The sequence below is a fragment of the Balaenoptera physalus genome (genome assembly GCF_965194825.1).
Source record: "Balaenoptera physalus genome assembly, chromosome: 5".
NCBI lineage: Eukaryota > Metazoa > Chordata > Mammalia > Artiodactyla > Balaenopteridae > Balaenoptera > Balaenoptera physalus.
The window spans coordinates 118,262,947-118,284,108 of NC_138884.1; the positions used below are offsets into that span (position 1 = coordinate 118,262,947).

General features: G+C 39.8%; 1 protein-coding gene across 2 annotated transcripts in view; it reads right to left on the reverse strand.

Moving 5' to 3' along the window:
• DKK2 (dickkopf WNT signaling pathway inhibitor 2) overlaps window positions 1-15,756 on the reverse strand; it is a 107,421-nt gene extending 91,665 nt beyond the window's left edge. The window contains exon 1 of one of the 2 annotated variants that reach the window (XM_082463009.1): window positions 13,756-15,756. In XM_082463009.1, the coding sequence (XP_082319135.1) occupies window positions 13,756-14,016 (261 nt within the window). In that variant the 5' untranslated portion in view covers window positions 14,017-15,756. The remainder of the gene's footprint in view (window positions 1-13,755) is intronic. The other variant, XM_082463010.1, reaches the window with a different exon arrangement.
• Between the last annotated feature and the right edge of the window lie 5,406 nt (window positions 15,757-21,162).

The window sequence follows — 21,162 nt, forward strand, 5'->3', positions numbered from 1 at the left end:
GCCATTTCCTTCTGAAGAGTGTTGGGAAGATAGCAGTAGGGCAAATAGGCAAGTAAGGAAATTTACAAGGATTTCCAAAGAGCATTTTGGAAGCATTGTATTAATTTTGAACAATTGCCAAAACATTTTTACTGAGTTAAGCCGTTTAGCCTTTTCTCTGAAACTTTAATAGGATATGTTTGCATTAAAAAATAACTTATGACAGACATTTTTTTTTTTTGGCCTCAGTGCATGCATTTTTACTAAGTGGCACATGAAGTAACATGTGTCACCAGACTGGACTCTATGGCATTGCACTGCGTACGATGTGTTCCTGCCTCTTCTTTCAGGAAAAGAGTGGGTTTTGGGTGGGGAACGTATTGCTGGTTTGCACTCATTAACTGCTTCCTGAAAATGATGGTTTCCTGGGAATGGTAACCATGCTACATCAATTTCGACCAGGTTCTTCTAATAGAGAGGACCCGGTCACAAGATGATATTACAGGTTCTTTTTAAGACTATCAACCAAACTGAGGGTATACCACCTTAAAGCAATCAACATTGAAACGTTTATAATTATAACCACAATACTGACGCCGTGACTCAGAATGCCTTTTGGAACTTTTTGGAATTGTTTTCAGAAAGTACACTACATTTCTTTGACTGACATCCTCACCTTCTGTGGGATATTTTGTTTATGGAAACAACACAAAGCCACTCAGAGCCAAGGATTTTCAATGTGGTGTGTTGGTCAATATATATAATCTTGTTTATGGTCATAAAATTATGGCCTAAAGTAAATAAACATGTAAACTACTTCTGAAGTTAGTTTCAAAAGAAAGGTCTAAATGACAATATCAGAGGAACGAGTTTTCTGCAGTGACTAATTTGGAAAAATAATGTTTGAGCATGCTTGTTAAAAAAAATCTATGACATCATTTTAAACTTGCACATTTATCACATTCTTGCTTTGATATATTTCAGCACACATTCTATTCTGTTCCTCCGCCTTACCTGTAGGAAGATCTTGTCCACTTTACCTAACACAACCCCTCTACCATCTGTTCTGAAGTCACCAGACTCCTACCCTCCTACTAGTGCAACCTTGTTATTTCTTACCATGCTTCTTATTCCTTGTAAACCTGCCTCTTTCCACTTATGTTTCCTTAGTGCTTTGTAAATGAAACTAGGATCAGACTTCCTCAGGGAGCAGTGAGGCATTAACAAAGGAAAAAAAATCAAAATTTAATTCCTTCCAAAATATTTGGAAAAGAAAAGGCAGGCACCACCTCTTTACATTACCAACATAATGTCTAGCATGTCAGACCTTTTCTTGACCGCTGATGAATACAGTCTTACTCTTCCAGGGCATCCTGACTGTTCATCAAGGGAACCAGAGTATACTCCATGAAAAATGACTGAAATAGCTTGATTACATTTTCTGTTAATGAGGAAGTGCTTTTACCTGGAGATTGATAGCCAGCTTTGTTTTATCCATGCTTCATTTACAGCAGAGAGCAGAATGTCCCCATTCTTAACATAATTAAAGTTAAGATAACTAGATAACTAGGAGATACAAGTATTCATCCTTAAAAATCTTTAAAAAAAGGAAAACTGATCAAATTGTTCAGCTCTCATACTGTATTGAAAATAGAGGCCTGAATTGGACAATATCTGGGATCCTCTTTCAACCTGAAAATTCCAACTGGATTCGTCAAATACACTACACTTGTTTTTACGGCTACTTATACCAAGGGCCCAGCATAACATATGTGTCTAATAAGTGTTTCTTGACTGTGATCATAGCATCTAATACATCTAAGAAGTAAGTAAGCAATTAACAAGTTGACTGGCTTACCAGAAGAACTTAATCACCTCTGAATTCTAAAACATACCAATAAAAAGTCTCTAGCTGGATTCTCTGGCCTCCAATTTATATGAGGATGCAACATAGCATGATTAAGTAGACAGACTCAAGGAAGACTGCTTGGCTTTAAATCCCAGCTCCGCCATTCATCAGCTGTGTGGCCCCAGGGACAAAGTAAGAGAAACAAGATAATTGATGACATTGTGTGCCAAGTTGAGAAGTTTAGACTTCATGCTCTAGAAATGAACATTTCTAGAGGACCCTTATCAGATTTTTATTTTAGAAAGCTCACTTTAGAAGTAGTGTGGAGGATGGTTTGGAGAAGCACAAAAATACCACAAAATTGTAATGTTACACTGGGAAATGACAATGGTCTGAATCAACGCAATGGCAGTTGGGATGACAATAAAACAACAAAAGAGATCAATATTAAAAAAGAAGTAGAATCCTATCAATTAGAGCATAATTGCCTAGGAGCAGGGATGGCAAGCAGGAAGCCTAGACTGTTTCTAGCCTGGACAAATGTTTGGGTGAGATTCCTGCACATGGAACGTGAAAGATCAGAACTACTACACTGTTCATTAGGAAACGCCTACTTAGGAAAACAAAAATATGTTTTCACCAGCTTTGAAAAATACCCACTTTCCTGTTTGAAGAGTTTGTGGCAAAATATATTTTGTCTGTCACAGTTCACGTGATCTCACACCCATACAGCTTGACTTTATAATTGGCTATTTCTCTGAACTGTATCCACTGTGAACCCTGTAACCTATAATGTGCCCAAAATATGACACTCAAGTTTAGTTTTAGAGCTTTAAAAATACACTTACTTCTATTATTGAGGCCCTTATAATGCCTTTCCAAGATGTTTTAAAAATATGTAAACAGTAACACATCTCATACATGATAGAATAAAAACACATAGGGCTCTTCTTGAATGTCATAGGCAGAATATTCTAATAGCAGGCTGTTTGTAGCCTGCAAGAATAAAAATAATAATCCTTATAATAATACCACTAAGTTCTAATAAGAAATGTGGAAGAATTACTACTGGTACTGAAATTTTTGATGAAATACAAGAAAATCAAGACAAATAGGCAAAGAAAGGAAACAAAACCAAAAAACACCTTCCGCTTTCAGTCTTTCTTCCCTAAAAAAATAAAGGCAATCTGTCAAAACAGAAACTGAATTTATGATTCCAGAATCATAAAATCCAACTCGAATAACTCATTTTTGGGTTGATTCTGTCTAATTCAGATTTGTCTTTCATAAATTCAGAGTGGAAAGATCTTAATTTTGTTTTTCATAACACAACCTCTAATGGTGTAATGTAAATAAACAATACTTTATTTTTTGCAAAGAGATAGGAAAAGACACCATTGTCACAGCTCCCACTTTACTGATAAGAAAACTAAGGCTTAAAGGTGTTAGATGATTTCTTCAATGTCCAGCATATTAAAAAATAGGCTAACCAGGTCTTCTGAATCTTTATCCCAGGTTCTGTCAAGCTCATCTGCTGTCCTGTGTAGAAACTGTAGCCATCCTCAACTGCATATTCTTAGAAATAAAGTATGATGATACACATGGCATACACCCAGAAAGAACGATACTAATGTGGGATAACAGATTAACATGGAAATTAATTAACAGGAAACATCCAAGGACCAAACACAGCATTGTTATAAGTCAGTTACTCCTGGAAGTAGAGAGAGAGGCAGAGGTTAGGCACATCCCAAGATAAAGAGTTCCACCACATCTAGGCCAGAGGCTGACATGCAGTTGCAGAAGGGGAAGTGGGAGAGGTCTGAGATGGTGGATGCTTCTCTCCGTGAAAACCCGCCTGCCTCTGCTTTCTATCTCCCCGCACTGGGGCTGATTCCTCAAGTACTACCAATCTCTGAGCATAATGCCCTGAGTTCCCTCAGGGTGAGGGCAGTAGCAAATGAGTCAGTGGTTTTTCAAACCACAGGTTTTGATCAGTCATTTCTATAAGTAATGACCAGTATTTAAAAGAGAGAGAGCAAAGAGAACAGAACAAGAAAATAGTGCAGAGTAGAATAGAAGGAAAGAACTTAAAGACTCACTGCATCTTAAAAGTATTTATTGTTGAAACTTTTTTTTCAAGGGGGTGTGTGTGTGTATGTGTATACGTATGTGTACTTGATCCAATGTAAAATATATTTCTTTGGTACAGACTCTCTTTAGCCAGGCTTATTAAGGTATTATGAATGAAAAAGCAAGCAAGGATAATATAGTCAAAGCCACATCCTTTCATTAATTTTGCTTAAATCCTACTGACACCGTTGGAATCATGACATTGTATTCTTTGCTAATACATTTTGACATACACAAATTTAGAGCTGAAAAAAGAGCTCTACCTATAATTTATCTCCCATCAGTTTTGTAATCAACTGAATTTAATTCTTCTACAGAGCTTTGTTATTATTCGAAAGGCTTGTGTTAGAAGTCAGAAGATCCAAGTTCCCGCAGAAGTTCCTTTGTCACAGGCATTATTTGTGGTACATTGGGCAGATCATGACCATCTCCTAAATTGGTTGCCTCGTATGTAAAATGAGCGAGTTAAACTAGGTGATTTCTAATGTATCTCCCGGCTATAACTATGCCCACTTTAGTCTCTTGTACAAGTTCTTGAAACTTGTAGATGATAAAAGGTTCTCTTGTTTCTTTCTATAAAGCTCTCCATCTTGATTAATAATGATTAGGCATATTTGAAGAATCCTCTTATTCAGTTATTAAAGAGGCAAGCACTTTTAAGAGTCTATCAGGTGGAAAATAAATGTTAAGGAAGCGTTTTACACTAGAAATTAGTAATTATTTATAAAATAGCAAGTAGCAAAAAATTACTCTTTAGTGCGTAGTTCAAGCTATAAAAACAAACATTATATACTGCTTAAAATATGTATTGCATATTATAATATGTAACATTTCATGAGCATAAATAATAGATACTTGCATATTCTCATCAGACACTAGTTGATGTAACAAGTCCATCATAGAGAAAAAAAACTGGAGGCCCTTTACATCCAAAGCATTCAAATAAATAGAGTTCAAGAAACAAAAGCACCTGTCTTGATAGGAATCTACACAGGTTAATTTCATGTCCAGTAAGTGATGAAAGGGAAAAGAGCATGAGAAGTTGGGGCAATCAGACTTGATTCTTGGGGGCTGCATTAGTCTAACCCGGGGCACTTTTTAGCAGACTTTTTTGATAGCAATGAGAAATCATAAAGACTTGGTTGCCTGACTCCTGACAATTTGTAGTCAACCGTAAATGGTTTAATTTTTGATATGGAGATTTTTTGTTTGTTTCTGAAAGGACTTCAAAACAGTTGAGCAGGCAGGGGGGCTCAGGAGTTTTTATCAAGAACATCTGCATATGTGACAAATGATTTCAAAGAAGGAAATAATATCAGCAAAGAAAAGAACATAGAACAGAAAGAAAAGAGGACTGGGGAGAGAATGTGAAGGAATGCCCACGTTTATGGGCAGAAGGTTGTGGAGGAATCAGTGAAAGAAATAAAGAGGAACAAACCAGAGAGGAAAAGAAAAATATGTAATATTACAGAAGCAAGGGGCTATATTAGGTATAAAAGACAGACAACAGAGTACAGAGGATGGTTACTGGAAAAAAGACTTTGGCTTTCAAGTGACAAGTTAACACAGCGCTTGTTCACAGTGCTAAATTCCAAAGGGTTAAGATGAAGTTACAAGTGAAGACTATTATTTGAATGTGAGCTGTCATTTCAGTTGGTTTTAAATGACAATTTTCCCCGTCCTCCCACTTGAATGAAGTTTTTTAGTTCATTACCAGATAGAAACTCTTATTGGCAAACAGTTTGTATCCAGTATGTTAAAAGAACTTCATCACATACTTCAGTGAGATGACTTTCACTCTCAATTTAACATTACTAAAATATTTCCAAATTACCTGAATCATGAAAAAAGAACTCAAAACAAACAAACAAGTAAAGGGAATGGAACGAGAATAATGAGCTCCAAATTTCTGAGTCCTCTTAGCAGGACAGTCTGACACTCAAAGAGAGTTGTAAGTCTTCCAAATTCTCAGCAAGCCCTTTGGGCTCCAAGCACCGTGCAGAAAGTGTCAAGAAGCTTGCCTTGGCATAGGCTGTCTTACTTTGGAGAATATCAAATGAATGCTGTTGGCAGCAGACTATAACATGTTGTTCAATTGTTGTGGTCCCCATGTTTAAATAACTAATAACTAATATTAACTAATATTAAGTAACTCTCCTTACTGTGGTTGTATTTTTAATATCTGCTATACTCTTGCTTCCGTATAATTTCATCAATTTTCAATTATGTGCTATTTTGCTTAAGTTTTACAAGACAGCACTGACTTACCATCCCTTTTAATTCTAACAATCAGTGCAAGAAACATGATAGCGTGTGTGTGTGTGTGTGTGTGTGTGTGTGTGTGTGTGAATTTTGTCTTGTTTTGTTCTGTTTTACAATTCTTGGCCTTGGTATAATTGAGTTCATTTGTTTCCTTCGTGTACATCACATGCATTCATTTAGTTACTCCTTCCCATCTTGGTGGGGAAAATTAAGCAGCCACTTTCTATTTCGTGCAGGAGCACTTGACCTAACTTAATTCTGTAATGGTAATAGTAATAATGACATCAGTTCAATGACTAAGTGCACTTTCCTCTTCCTCCCTGTTGCCCAGTAAGATGAGTATTGTTACTATTATGGTTGCTACTGTTATCCTATTTTACAGATTTTTAAAAAAAGACCAGAGGTGAAGTGGCTTTTCCAAAGACATTAAGCTGGCCAGCTGAAATTTGGAAAAATTCCCCTAGGAATTCTGTTAGGAAGCTGTAGTGCTGCGGTGCTGCTACAGATCGACTGATACTCTGAAAGGCAGCTCGGAGGGGCCAAAAGTAAAGAAAAAACAAAAGCAACAGCAGGTTCTAAACCTAGACAGTTTCCCCCACTCTGATCCTAATGTGAGGGATGCCAGCCAGACCAACTTAAAGCCGCTGGAGAGAAGCCATTGAGAAGGCCTCCACTTTGCTGATGTCAGTGGGCACGTGGTGTCACTTAGACGCAGGATGATGGGTACTGGGGACTGTATGGTGGTTACCATGAGAAAAAAAGAGAAAAATAGGATCCATGCAATAGCATTCCCTTCTATTTGGGGCAACGCAATAATTTAATGGGAAAGAGTAAGAGAAAGAAAGAGATTGTGTGTGTGTGTGTGTGTGTGTGTGTGTGTGTGTGTGTGTGTGTTTTCCTTGTTGACAGTGAATTCTCCCTGGCAGGGAGGCAAGTAAGGGCAGAGATGAAACTAGTGTACTACTATGTGCATGCCTTTGTACCCATGAACTGCTATCAAACTTTGGTTACTCAGAGTAGCAATTGGCATCAACAGAGGGTTTGGGTTTTGCTATGGTTTTAATGAATGTAGAGTTATATCCATGTCATTAGAAAATAGAATAGGGAAGACTAAAATAAAGGTCCATGTTTCCTCTTAAGTCCACACTGTATGGATATTGTATCCATATTGTATATTGCAGCATATTGTAGCAGCATGGTCTGGTAGTTAAATATGCAGGCTCTGACACTAGATCGCTTGGGTTCGTATTCTGGCTTTCTCCACTTACTGCTGTGTGACTTGTACAAATTGCATAACCTCTCTGTGTCTCAGGAGAATTATTGTTTTATCATTTATAAAAACAAGGATGATGTTAGGACTTGCTCCAAAGGCTGCCGAGATAATTAAAAAATTAATTCAAATGAAGCATTTGCAGCAGTGCCTGGCACAGAGTATATAATCAATAAATGGAAACTCTTACTATAATTTGATGTGTGCTGTAACTATTTGCAAGCCAGTTTAAGGAAATAATATCTGAAAATCACTCTTTTCTTCTAGTCCTGGGAAGAAAGAACATTATTATTCCACATGGTAAAGCATCCTATGGAGAGCTAACATTTTTTAGGAGATATTTGGATGGATCCACTACTTTAAGAAGTCTCTCCCCCTAATTGTGATGCTTTGTTTTGCCACTTAATGTACTTATTCATTCACTGATTTTATTTGTTTGCTTTAGACAGGTTGGGACAGTTAAAATGTTGCATAATAATGAAATATTTAAATTTGAGCTGTTGTGTGTGCCAAATTATAATACATAAGTAGAATCAACCAATTAAATTAGACGCTGTAATATATTTTAAAGGATATCTGATGCAATTTGTCCCTTTTATCTAACTATGGAAGAGAGATAAGTAACTTTTTAAAATGTTTACTACTTTTGTGTTTTGCTGATTTTATTTCTACATTTATTTGAAGCACATAGATAAATCTAAGCTAGTATTAAGATCCCACAAATATAGTCTCTTATTCAGGTTCATTGGTTGTGGATAAAAGTTAGAATATAATAATTCTGTTTTTAGTGCTGCATAAACTGAGTTAAAATACAGCAATTTATATCTGATATTGAAATCCCTTCTGCCTTAAAGGTTTCTGATTTAATTTACCATCACTAAGACAAGGATTTATGGGGTGAACTCTCCCTAAGGACCCTGATTAGATGTTGGTGTCATTCGTGGCCTTCCTTCCTTGTTTCGAACCCAAAGAAGTGGGCAATAACCCAAAATTGTTAGCATGAGAGACTCACTGGGAAGCCACACTTTAAAATATTTGGATGGTGACTTTCCTCCTGTGGACAGATGTTCCTATCAAAAAAAATCTCCCATATTTTATATCAGTTGACCTCTGTGTTTGGGAGAATGGTTTATATTTATCCTAAAAAAAAAACCCCAACAATCAGAGATAAATATGTCATTCTCTCATTCCCAGAAAGTGGGGACAGAGAAAGAAAAAAATTAACTTCTGCTTTCCTTAAACAGTAATACTAAACTTTTGTTATATATTCCATATTTAATCTTTCTATGTAATCTTAAAGCAATCCTACACAACACAAAAATCTATCTATTAATTATTATTAATTTTGTTTTGAGGGTTGCTTCAGATTTTTTTAAAAAATGACTCAATAAGAGGAATATAAATATTGCATAAATCTTTTCAATGATTGAATAATTAACTAGGAGCAGATTTATCTCCTTTTTATGGATGAGTACAAGTGACTAGAGGTATAATGAAATAAAACGACTTAAAAGGGCATTCAGGGAGTCACAGACAGAAATAAGATTGTAATTCATTTCAGTGTTACATCAATACCAAAGAATGAACAGCCAGAAGAGACTGAGTCTAAAATAGTAAGTATATTGAGTATTATAAAGGCCACTATAATTTAACAGATCATTTTAATGTACACAAAACGATTGTGCAGGGAAAAGAAGAGGAAGCGGCAGTATTCTCCTAGAACAGAATATACGTTACCTTTCTATTACATTGCTTTCTCTACTTTAAAAATTGTAAGATTTGAAACATCCCGGGAAGGAATATGTATCAGAGGGGAGTGCTAAAGAAGACTATGGTAGGGTCAAAGTCACAGCTGGAGTGAGTTTAAGTAACCTTGTCCTTTACTCTCTCTCCTCTAGCACAGAAATAAAATGATGGATACCTCTACTTAGATCATCATTAAAATACTTTTCTTGCTATTCACGAGGTAACCTTCACTTGTATCAACCATCAATTCTCTACTATCCACAGTGGAAGAAAAGAAGTAGTGTAGTGTAGATTATTTCAAATATTTTTCATTTTGAAAAATTTAATTTAAAAACTGATTTGCTTTCCTGATTATGTTTAGTGTCAGTTGATGTCCAGAGGAGATAGCAAATATTTATCCTCAAGCAGGGGAAAGTTGGACTGGGGTTTTAAAAAAAAAAAAAAGTCATGGATAATTTTAGAAAGTGAAGAAATCACCTACAGAAAATAGGGTATATAGTTTTTTCCATGAGCATATTCATGAGTGTTTGTGCATACAAATAGATACAGCATTTTTATTAAAGAAAATTCAATATACAAATATGAGTGTTCTCTAACCAACGTCCTCAAGCCTCTGTTTCAATGTATTTCAAGCGTTCTTTTCTCACAACATAACTTCATCCAAACCACCGTCCTTCAAGCATCAAAATTATATCAGAAAATAATGGAATCTGAATTTACATGACCAGTTTCACCTTCGTTTTAGAGACACATGCCAGGAAGCTTATCTACCTTTAAAATATAATTATTTTCCACAGTTCTCGTCATAACTTTTAAAAATATTTCAAAATCATACAGCATTGTGTTCAAATTAATCTGCCAGTCTAAGACAAAGTAAGGAGTAAAGACTAAAAGAAGCTATTACAAACACATTCAAAAAGTTTTTCATTCTCAAAAAAAAAAAAATCACTGTTAATTTCAAGGGTAAATTGATTTTATAAATTGCTTTATTTTTTTTAAATCTGTCTTTAAGGTGGCCTGTAAAAATTGATACCTCATGCTCCAGAGGTGATGTTGAACAACAGTGTACTTAATCAGAATATATTTAAGCGCATGATATTGAATATTTTGTCTAATAATACTTTTGATTTAGAAAATTTGCAAGTCTCTTTAGAAATTGAGAATATAAATATTGATATATATGTTAGTAACAGTCCTACAATCTCATTTATCCCATATACATATACATACACACGCTACCTTTTAAAACACATTAATAATAGATGCAAAAGGAAAGTCAAATTAAAACAATGTGAATAATTCTGCAAAATAATTTTTGCTACTTCTGTATCGATTCACCTGAATGAATTCAATTTTCTATGTCAGTTTCCAATCATAACTCATAACTGCGTCTTTGAAAGCAAACCTAAGAATGAGAATTTTAACACCCCTGGAGAACAGTTCATTTTCTTTGAGTGCCCTCTAAATCTTTCCTGAAATTCAAAGGCTACTCCTCCAGAAGTGATTTACAAATGATTCACCTTGCTGACAGGACAAGTAGAATTCCTACTAATTAGAATGTTTTCTTCATATGAAATCAGCTACGGTGAATCAAGAAAACCCTGGCGCCAATTTAGTCTCATTTTCACTTTTGTAGATTAATGAATTATTAAATTTCTTCAGTAATTTCTTCTGCAATAGCAATAAAATTTTTATTTTAATTCTCTATTCTGAAAGTAAATCAGGAAAAATAGACCATTATTCAATTTTCACTTAAGGAAAAGGAGACCAAAGACTAAGTTTCTGACATGCCTACTTGAAGTTATATCTTACAGTCTCTGGTTCCTGTACCTCTGAAATTCATACAGTTCAGTATCATCAATCAAAGATTGGGGACAGGGAGACAACCAGACTTATTAGGCCTAAGGAGGACACTACGTAATTAGCTAGTTTTATCAGTTGGCATTTTACTGCAAATTTTCTCAATCAATCATGTTATGATGGATAAAAATTCAGTTCAGCTACATTTTACTTCTAAAGTTTTTCTCCATGAAAGGATGTGGCATCTTCCGTTTTGAATAGTCTTTCTAATTTCCATTCCATTATTGAAAATAAGAGTACTAAGAATTTTGGTAACCACATAACTAGTGGAAGAAAGAAGATAAAGAGACCCATAAATATTCAAAGAATTCCTCTTTCTACTTCAAAGAGGAAAGATTTTTTTCTATTTCTTCCTTCATAACAGTACACATTTTAGGTCACCCAATAAACAAGTGAGAAGCCAGAATGTACAAAAGATAATCCTTTTATTTTACAGCTATCTTACTGTGAGTCAACTTAATGTTTCAATTCTATGTTACCATTGTCTCTAATAAGTTGTAATTTTCTCACAAACCCAATGTCAAATTCTAAGGATCCTGTATTATAGTTAAGTAAATATAATGAAATATATTCCATAGGACCACTAAGTTATGGAAAGCATACAAGACATCCAACTCAAAAAAGAAAAAAAAAAAAAAGAAAAATTCAACTCATTTATAAAATAAATCAATCTTCAATTTGAAGACATGCAAAACAGAGTCACAACCTCTTTAAGGAGCAGATATTTGGAGAGATAGAAAAATAAGCACACATATTTTATACATATTTATATACTGATATGCTACCAAAACATAAAGGATAAGCCAGGTTCTGGGATGCATCCCACAGTCTAACCCATGTAACCCTATGGCTAGTGGCAGTGCTGACATAACTGGTAATTTGACTGAGGAACAGCAGGTGTTAGGGCCCAATGGTGACGGAAACAGAAAGCCCTTTGCAGAAACTCACAGAATGTACATGGATTCGAATCAAAAGGAACCTCAAAGATTATTGGGTCCATCCCTCTGTTCTTTGCTAAACTAAACCCAGCTCTTTTCAGCAACTGATAAGGTGGAATTTGAAGTCAGTAGCATTAGAAAAAAATCTGATGATTTGGACTGAGAGCATCCTTTCTAGTCTTTGACCCATGACATTATGGACTTCTAAGAGAAGTCCATTCCTATTGAAAATGGCAGGGTGTTTCCCAAGGAAGAGGAAAATGGAATGAGAGTGGTCTTGTAAGTGTGGATGGAGGTATGTACACATGTGTGAGAATATGCACAGGACATGTATGCATGTAGTGTGTATGCAGATGTATAGTTTATTTCCCTTGAGACTTAAAAAAAAAATTACTGTGGTTGCAGGCTTTGTATTCCTTTGAGAGGATAGCTGAAATGTTTGACATTTCAAAGCCTAGGAAGCATTCTGGAACTGCAAAACGAGCAAAACTTTCCCCGTGAGAGGGCACTAGGGGGCCAAGCGGAGCAGAATCTTCCCTCGCTGTCCATCCAGGACGGCCTTGGTTGTCAACCTTCGCTCTGCCGCCTGCGCTGGGGGCAGGGGCAGCGGAGGACGCGCACAGCAGCTGCAGCAGGAGCCTCTCATAAAACAAGGAAACCCAGAATCTGTGGGGCAATGAGCCGCCTTTACGGGTTGACAGTTGTGCTGTGGATGTGCCCGTGCTGCTTGGCAAACTGGCTTTCGGTTTTGGCTTCGCAAAAAAGGAGTGGAAGGGGGAGCTGTAGTGGTTCCCAGTGCCCGCAGGGCCCCCTCTCCTGGCCGCTGCGTGCTGGCCACAACGGGCGCAGGGTGTGCGCACTCCTGTCTCTCTGTGTCTGTTTGTGTAACTGTTTGCGTGACTGTCAATCTATCTGTCTGTGTGACAGAGAAACAAAGATGCTCGCGGAAAGTTCCCTCTGGAAAATAAACCTCGGGAGTTTTCCTTGCTACGTCCCAGGCACCCTGGTCCTCCGTAACTATGATACTGCCATTGTCGCTTCGTTATTTTGTTTCCTCCGGGATGATTTATATCCAGGAGTGAGAAATGCACGTTTACTGAAGCTTTCTGTATGTGACCTTACTTCACGGAAATGAGAAAGTGGCTGGGAAGGAAGGAGAACCTGAAAAACGGTAAATTCCCTCTTTGGATTGTGAAATGAAACAGTTAAGAGCCCAGAAACTGGACTCAGACTGTCCGGGTTCAAATCCCGCTCTGCCACTTACACTAACTGTGTGCCGTGGGCAAAGAGCTTCTACTCGGTGCCTAAGTTTGTTTATTTGCCGGATAGCGATAGTAACAGCGCCCACCTCATAGGGTTGTGAAGATTAAACATATGTAAAACGCTTAGAACAGTACCTGACACATAGTAGTTGCTGTGTGTTAGCTATTAACATCATCCTCGACATCCACCGTGTTAAATGTGGAGAAGGACCATTCCGGCCCTTTCCCCCATCTGTACGCACTAGATCTCCGCACATGCCCATCATATCCCAAAGCAAAGATGAGAAAGTACCCCATCCCGCCCGCTCCACACCCTCCAGCACTCGCAGCCACCCAGCCACCCCCGCCAGTGCAGACGTGCATCTGCGAACCCCTCCCCAGCCGTCTCGCGCGCCACACCTGGGGGCGCCCTCGGGGGCAAAGGCAAATGAAGTGTCCGAGAGTGCCGGTCCCTACCTCTCCTGGCTGAAGAGTGCATTGGGGGTATTTTCCTACCTGCCCCAGGTTTTTGCCCTTCTTACTGCCGCCGAAAGCCAGTCCTTGGTATGTGCCCGCAGATCGATTGGCGGCCTGGGCTGGCGTCTCCCCGCCCAGAGAGGACTTGATGGAGTTGAGTTTGGCCCGCGAGCTGCCGAACTGTGAGCTCTCCACCATCAGCACCGCGGCCAGTAGGAGCAGGCAGCGGGAGGAGTCCTTGCCCCGCATCAGCGTGGCCATCTCCTGGCGAGGGGTCCCCAGGGAGGGGCAAAGCCCGCAAGGGTGCGGATACAGAGGGAGGGAGGAGCCCAACACGGGGCCCTACGCTCGGGGCGCCGGGACTCGCAGACTCTGTTTCCCCCAACCCCACTTGGCTTTGGGGGCCCAGCACCGTGTGAACTCAGTCTCACGCCTCAGACCGGGAGGGAGCGCGACCCAAGCAAGACCTGCTTCTCCGCCAGGGCAGGAAGTTCTGCAGTAACTGGAAGCAATCAAAGGCGAGGCGCCTTCTTGCCAAGGAGGCGTGACCCGAGGTGCAAGAAGACCCAGCGCCACGGCCCGCACCGCTTCCGTTGCTCCTTGCCCCGCACCTCCGAGGTCCCGCCCGGTTCTCCGCGGTCCAGTCCTCCTCCCAACTGCTCAGGAGGTCCACATCAGTTCCTTCTCCTTCGGCCTCAGTTGCGTTTTCTCTCCTTTTCCTTCCCTACCCCTTATGTCTCAACCTTTGCAGGACATAAGTCCTCCTTTTAAAAGTTAGCGGGCACTATATGGGGGATCAGGAACCGCCCCCAGACAAGACCCCTGAGGTCTGAGGCCAGCCAAGGTCCCGCACGCGCGCGCACGCACGCACAGGCGCCCCGAAGCGTTGTTCTCCGGCTCACAGCCCTGCAGCAGCCAAGCGCTGCCAGGGACGCTGCGATGCCCTGGGAGCTGTCTTGCGCTCCACGAGGTCTCCCTCTCTGCGTCTGCTCTCTCATCGCCGCCCACTTTGCTTTTTATAGCTTCCCACAATGGGTTTTTTTTTTCCTCCGCCCCCAATTCAATAGTGACAAAGAGTGAAAACGTATCTATCGCCCCCCGCGTTCCCGCCCCCCTCTTCTCTTTTCCCTGCGGCTGCTCCTTCTGAGGCTTCCCCTTCTGCTTCTCCCTCGCCCCCTCCCACTGCCCTTGCACCGTACAGCGGCTGAGGAAATGGGATTCACCCCCAGAGGAACAGGCGGGGTTCTGATTATTCCTGACAACCAGCCACTCCAGAGGATGGAAGAACCCTTGCAAACAAACGGATGGCAAATGTGGACGTGGAGAGGGGCGAGCTGCCACCTCGCTTCGGGACCGCCAGCACCCCTCCCCAACCCACCTCCAGCCCCTGACTCCTGGAGGAGCACTGGGAAAGCCCTACAGAAGACTGAAAGAAGTGAGCATCTGGGCGTTAATGGTCTGTGTATGCTCAGGTTGGGTTTTAGCCTGTGCCTCCCAGTGGATGTGTGAGACTGGCGCTGTACTGGTGCGCCAGGGAGTGCCCAACGGACCCAAATGGGGCTCTGGGAAGAAGAGTACCAGAGAAGAGGGAAAGATGCTCCTATTCTCCCTCTGAGAGGCGTGTAGGACGTTCTGGTCTCCCCCTCTTCACACTCCAGTCCCCCTCCCCACCACACAAGCAGCGTTTGCTTACTTCTCTGAGGAGATGGGAGCAATGGGGGCCCCCTGAGTACCTTCCGAGCTTTGAGTCTCACAGCTCTACCGGGCACCTTTACCGTCCCAGGCAACTCGCCCCTTTGCAAAGAGGAAATCCCAGACAGGAATGAACGGGGCGGCAAGGGAGTCTTGGAGGTTCTGCTTTCTGCCCCTTAGCCTCTGGGAATTACATGCGAAGCCTTTCCTGCGAGACCCGAGGCTCCCCGGGTCCGGTTCGCTTCTGTGGGAAAGAGGCTCAGCGAAGGCCTGGAGCGCGCGGGTCTGCGGCGCTTGGGGGCGCCAGTGGCAGCCGCTGGGCAAGGCGAGGAAGCGTTCCCGGAGACAGAGATGAGAGCTGTCCCAGGCAGTCTCTGGGACTGGAGATGTTCAGCGGCAGTAGAGAGCCAAGGCTTCCAAGGCAACCCAAGGGCTTCGGAATTTGTTGCATTTCTCCTTCTCTGGTGCGCTAACATCTGTGCACAGAGAAATCGAGGCCGTGCGGCACAACTTGATGGCTAACAGCTAGGGGAGCAGGCTGTTCTTTCTAAACACGCTCTAGGATCTTCAGACCTGGGTTCCTCAGCTTTCGCACCTGATCCTGGCGCACACCAGCGCGGACGGCGGTGCACAGTCAACAGTTGCTAGGGGAGAACGTTAGTGACTCCTTTCTTTTCCACCAAAAGGGCTGAGAAGGTCTAAAGTGTGAACTTGTAGTTGGGTTCCCGCGGGCTGCACCAGCTTTGCATATTTCTCTGCCCTGTTCTGTCTGCCAGGAATTCTTCATTTTCTGAATGACTTTTTTTCTTTTTGAATGCACAAGCAAGAGGTGATTAAAACTTGAGGAACCCTCAGGCATGTTTTCTTATCTTTGGATTGCCTTGTGCTTCCTCAGGGTAGAGATTTTCACGTTAAAAAAAAATTTTTTTTTCAATTTTTAAAAATATGCCCAGGAATGGATTTGTAAGGATTTGTAAGCATTCCAGGCACTAGTGGAGGGCAAGGAAACTAACTTACACTCTACAGATAAGTACTTGGGATTCAATGCTTAGACTTTACACAAAGGTGTATCTTTTGCCTTCATTGTGATTTGCCAAACAGAAAACATGAGAGAAATGGAGAAAATTAAGTTAGGATCCTACTGGTTTGGATATTTTTCAAGAGTATTTTAGGGCAAAAGGAAAAGAGAGCTAAATATGTAAGCAAGAAATCACTCTCCCTCCACTTGAAGAGTGTGGGAATCCACCAGCTGCTGAAGAACCAACTCCAATGAATCAACAGAAAATCTGAAGATACTTTGCCTGTTTCTGTTGGTTCCCTCTTTCTTTACCACCAACCAAAATAAGATACCACATACTCAGAACCCAACTCCTGTCATATGCTAAAAAGAAATAGTGTACAATTCAGCACATGTACTCTCAAGAAACCCTTCAGCTCTAGATATCAGGATAAAGAGGTTATCTCAGAGGTTTACACAGGACCCTACAAGTTCCAAAAGCAAACTTTACAAATATGGTTAAAAATCAAAGTTCACATGAAAATTACTTTCACAAACATTGTCCCTTTTATATAAAACAAAATCACGCTGTGGAATCAAATGCTAAAACATACACAACTACACCTTAGGCTAAAAAGAAGATTAAAAACTAATTTCATTCATGGTCCAAATGCTCTCTGTAACATTGTATAGAAGACAGAAACAGACAGACATAACCCACATGCGGACAAGTAGGTATGCACACACAAAATCAGCTAACTGCAAATAAACATAATCCTTTGGATTACTGTTTTAATCCCACATGTGTTTTCTCATGTGTGTTTTCATAAATATGAAGATACAAGCTTCATATTCTACTTGGAAAAATAGATTTTTTATGCCTTTTGCATAACATCATTAGGGAGTAAATAAATAAAAGCAACACTGTACAGAAGTAAAGATAGGGTCCTCTTGTCCAGAAGAAAGTGCCTCTGTGGACACTTTCTCCTTTGGCCATAATTTCCCACTTCTCTTTGCTCCTCAGCTGTGGGGTGATTTTGGCTCCATAGAAAAACCACAACTGACTCAGCAGTTTCTTCTGGGTCCTGGTTTCCTTCTGAATACTTAGGGCCAAGGTAAGCTAAGTGTACACCTCATTGCCTTATTCTTGTTTTTCATCCTATTTTCTCTCTCCCGGCATTAGTAACCACTTCCCACAATAGTCTATTTATCAGTTGTTCATTTATTCACTGTATATTTATTAAATTTAGGGCCTTAAGGATACAAAAGTGAGTAAGTCAGGGCCTTGGCCGTGGAGAGTCTTATGGTCCACTGTGAAGGCCCTGACTTACTGAAATCTGCCTCTACCCCTCTCAGGAGCTGCTGCTATTAGCCCTCCTCTGTTCTCATCCACCACTGAACTCTGCCAATCTCAGCCTCTCACAGGGTATCTGGAGCTTCCAAGCTGGATTGAATTCATATGACTATGGGAATAAAAATATTAGGAATGTCCCCCAGAGTCTTTCCTTTTCTCATAAGTTACATGTACATTTTAACAGCACACAGGGAGACAGTATTCCCACATTTGTGGTTAAATGCAGAGAAATGACACTAGCTGTGGTCATTTGGGTCATTTTAGATAAGTAAGAAGTACGGTACTCTGGCAAACTTGGGAAGGGACGTTAATTTTTAGTAGGTCCCATAGGCCCACGAATCTTCTTGTTCACACAAGATGCACATGAAACATCTCCATCATTTTTCGGTGTTAAAGGATTTGGAATATATGGCTTTGTGTGTTTCCTCTCTCCATGGTAAACCAGCCTACCTGGTCTTCAATTCTAGTAGGACTCACACTTTGGATCTTATCACATGAGAATTTTATGTTTCTCATTGTCTAAGGAAAAACAGTACCATGTGTTAGCGTCAATTACATTTTAAATAATTTGTGATAAATGAATATTAGCACTGGTATTGTGAACATTTTTAATGTCTCTTGATAGGGCTAATTTACATACCAGATATGAAAAATTGCACCTCCTATTCTATCCCTGCCATAGTTTCACCTGTTAACTCTCTTCTGACTTGATCTCCTGGACAACAGGTCCAGTGAATGAGAAAAGACCTCGTCACTCACATTTGAGGCACTAGCTGTGCTTGACCCAAACACGCACAAGTGAAATGGTTCAAGGTTATTTCAGAGTAAATCAATCAGAAACATAATTTCCTAGCCAATGGCTTGTTTCTTAATCCTTGACACATCAGTCATCTTCTCAATACTTTACCTGCCACCCAAATGATAGAAACTTACTAAACAAATCCCTCCCTTAAGAGACTGAACCCAACTAATAAAAAGCATGCAAATAATATAGTCAGAAACTCAGGTAGACAAACTTCTGTTGACTCTTGTGCATATGGGTGACCTTAGGTAGAACTGAAATTAGAAGCGTTTAACACCAAACCTTTCCCTTTATGATGCACAGTTTCTGCTGGTTCTATACACTGCATATCCTTCTTGGTGGTCCATATACCCCTACTGCTGAGCTCTGGCAGGCTGTTTCAAGATTCATTTTTGGAAAGAGTACTACACTTGGTGGTTTGGAAAATATGTTTAATTCTTGAGAGAGGCTCATTGCAAGAAATCTCATCTTGAACAACAAAACACACAACTTTTAGATAACCTAGACCAGTAGTTTCCAAATTCTTTTCCTTAGACCTCCAGGGTTCTGTAGGAGTCTGACAAGGAAGTTAGAACTGCTGTTATTTTTGACAGGACCTCATGTGAGAGGGCTCCTGCAACATGAATTTTTAAGTGTCTATCTTGTTACTGTTTTTATTTGGGGGAGGGTTGTGTTGGCTGGTTTTTTGGCTTTAGTCAACCATACAGATTTGGATGCAACGAGTTGGGCAAATACTCTATGAGTACTCAACCTGCCAACAAGACGGACTGATTTCTATCCTGCTATTATTGCAGATTATTGCCAAAACAAACATTACTCAAATGGAGAAACTATTGCAAATCTGGCAATTTTTCTAGTCAGATATGGTCATTTGAAGTAAGGCATATTAAAAAATGGAAGGGCAGGGTAGTTAATCCAGTCATGGTAAAATGTGTTTGTTCCTGGTCAGTTATCTGAAACTATGAGTAGTAAACATAGAAAAACTTCAACTATAAAACAAATTATGGCACAGATTGAAAAATAATGGGAAAACTATTGGCACAAACTAAGGAAATATGTTCCTAAGTGGCAATTTTAAATCTGTGTTTGAAGCATAACCATGCTTGGTAACAGGGAATGTAAATTGTGTTCAGTTTATCTTCAAATGATCATTCTGCAATAGGTCGTACCTTTTGATACTCTGGGAATAGGCTCCAATGCTCAAAAACATCTTGAGGTATGAAAAACTCAAAGTATTAAACTTCAATCAGTTTAAGGAAGTTTAAAGGTAACTGGCTTGGAAGATATAGTAATAATAAAAAAATAATAATAACCAAAATATACTGAATGCTTACTCTGTGCTAAACTTGTTAGGTACTTCACATTTATTGCATGTATTATCTCTTATTTGTATGCCTTAGTCATGCCTTTAAAACAATGTCCAACATTAAAATAATACTGAGCAAAGAGTAACTTGCAGCACAGCAGGCCCTCATTTGTACTTACAGATGCCCAGTTATGGCAACAATGTGGAGTGCACCTAAGAAAAGGAGAATTCATCCAAAGAAAATGGAGGTGGCTTTGCATCACTGCAGCAGGACGTAACACTGATTCCTCTAAAAGAGCCAAGATAAATCACTTGATAAAGGGCTACAAATAACACCAAGAATACAAGTAGATGAGTACATATATTGCAGCTTCGACCAATATAGTAAAGCCTCTTGGAAGTTGAATGATCATAGAGCAGAAAACCAAAAAAAGACTCTCTGCTATAAGGATGGTGTCCTCACCTGCCCAGGCTGATATAACAAAATACTAGAGACTGGGGGGTTTAAACAACAGAAATGTATTTTCTTACAGTTCTGGAAGCTGGAAGTCCAAGATCAAGGTGTCAGCAGTTTGGTTTCCTCTGAGGCCTTTTTCCTTGGCTTGCAGATGGCCTTCTTCTCACTGGGCTGTCCCTCTGTCTTTGTCCAAATTTCCTCTTAGTAAAAGAATACGTGTCATATTGGATTAGGGCCTACCCTAAAGACTGCATTTTAACTTAATTACCTTTTGAAAAACCTTATCTCCAAATGCAGTTACATACAGAGGTACTGGGGGTTAGGGTTTCAACATATGAATTTGGGGAGGGGGCACACAATTCAGCCCCTAACAGATGAATTTATAGACAGTGCATATAAAATATTTGAGGAAAGTGTGACATTTCTGGAACTCTGCCAGAGTTCCTAAACATAATGTGGGAGATGTGTCATATGTCCACTTAAAAGTGCTATTTTAAAAATTTTCCTATTACCATTTTACCTCTAACCTGTGTTAATGATATTAACTTCCTCACCTTCTTCTGTGTGAATTATGGCTAAATATGAATGCAGCTGACCGCGTCTGAAAGTGACTGTCAAGTTTCCACTGGGGCCCTGAAAAAGAACACAAAAAATTCAAGCTATTTGCCAAGAAGATAAGATCATTTCTACATTTAAAAACAGCACTTTGTTAATGAAAGATGGAAACAATAAAATAAGGAGTATATATGATACAAAAATGAAACTGTTGTAGATCAAAGAAAAAGGAAGTGGCCATCAA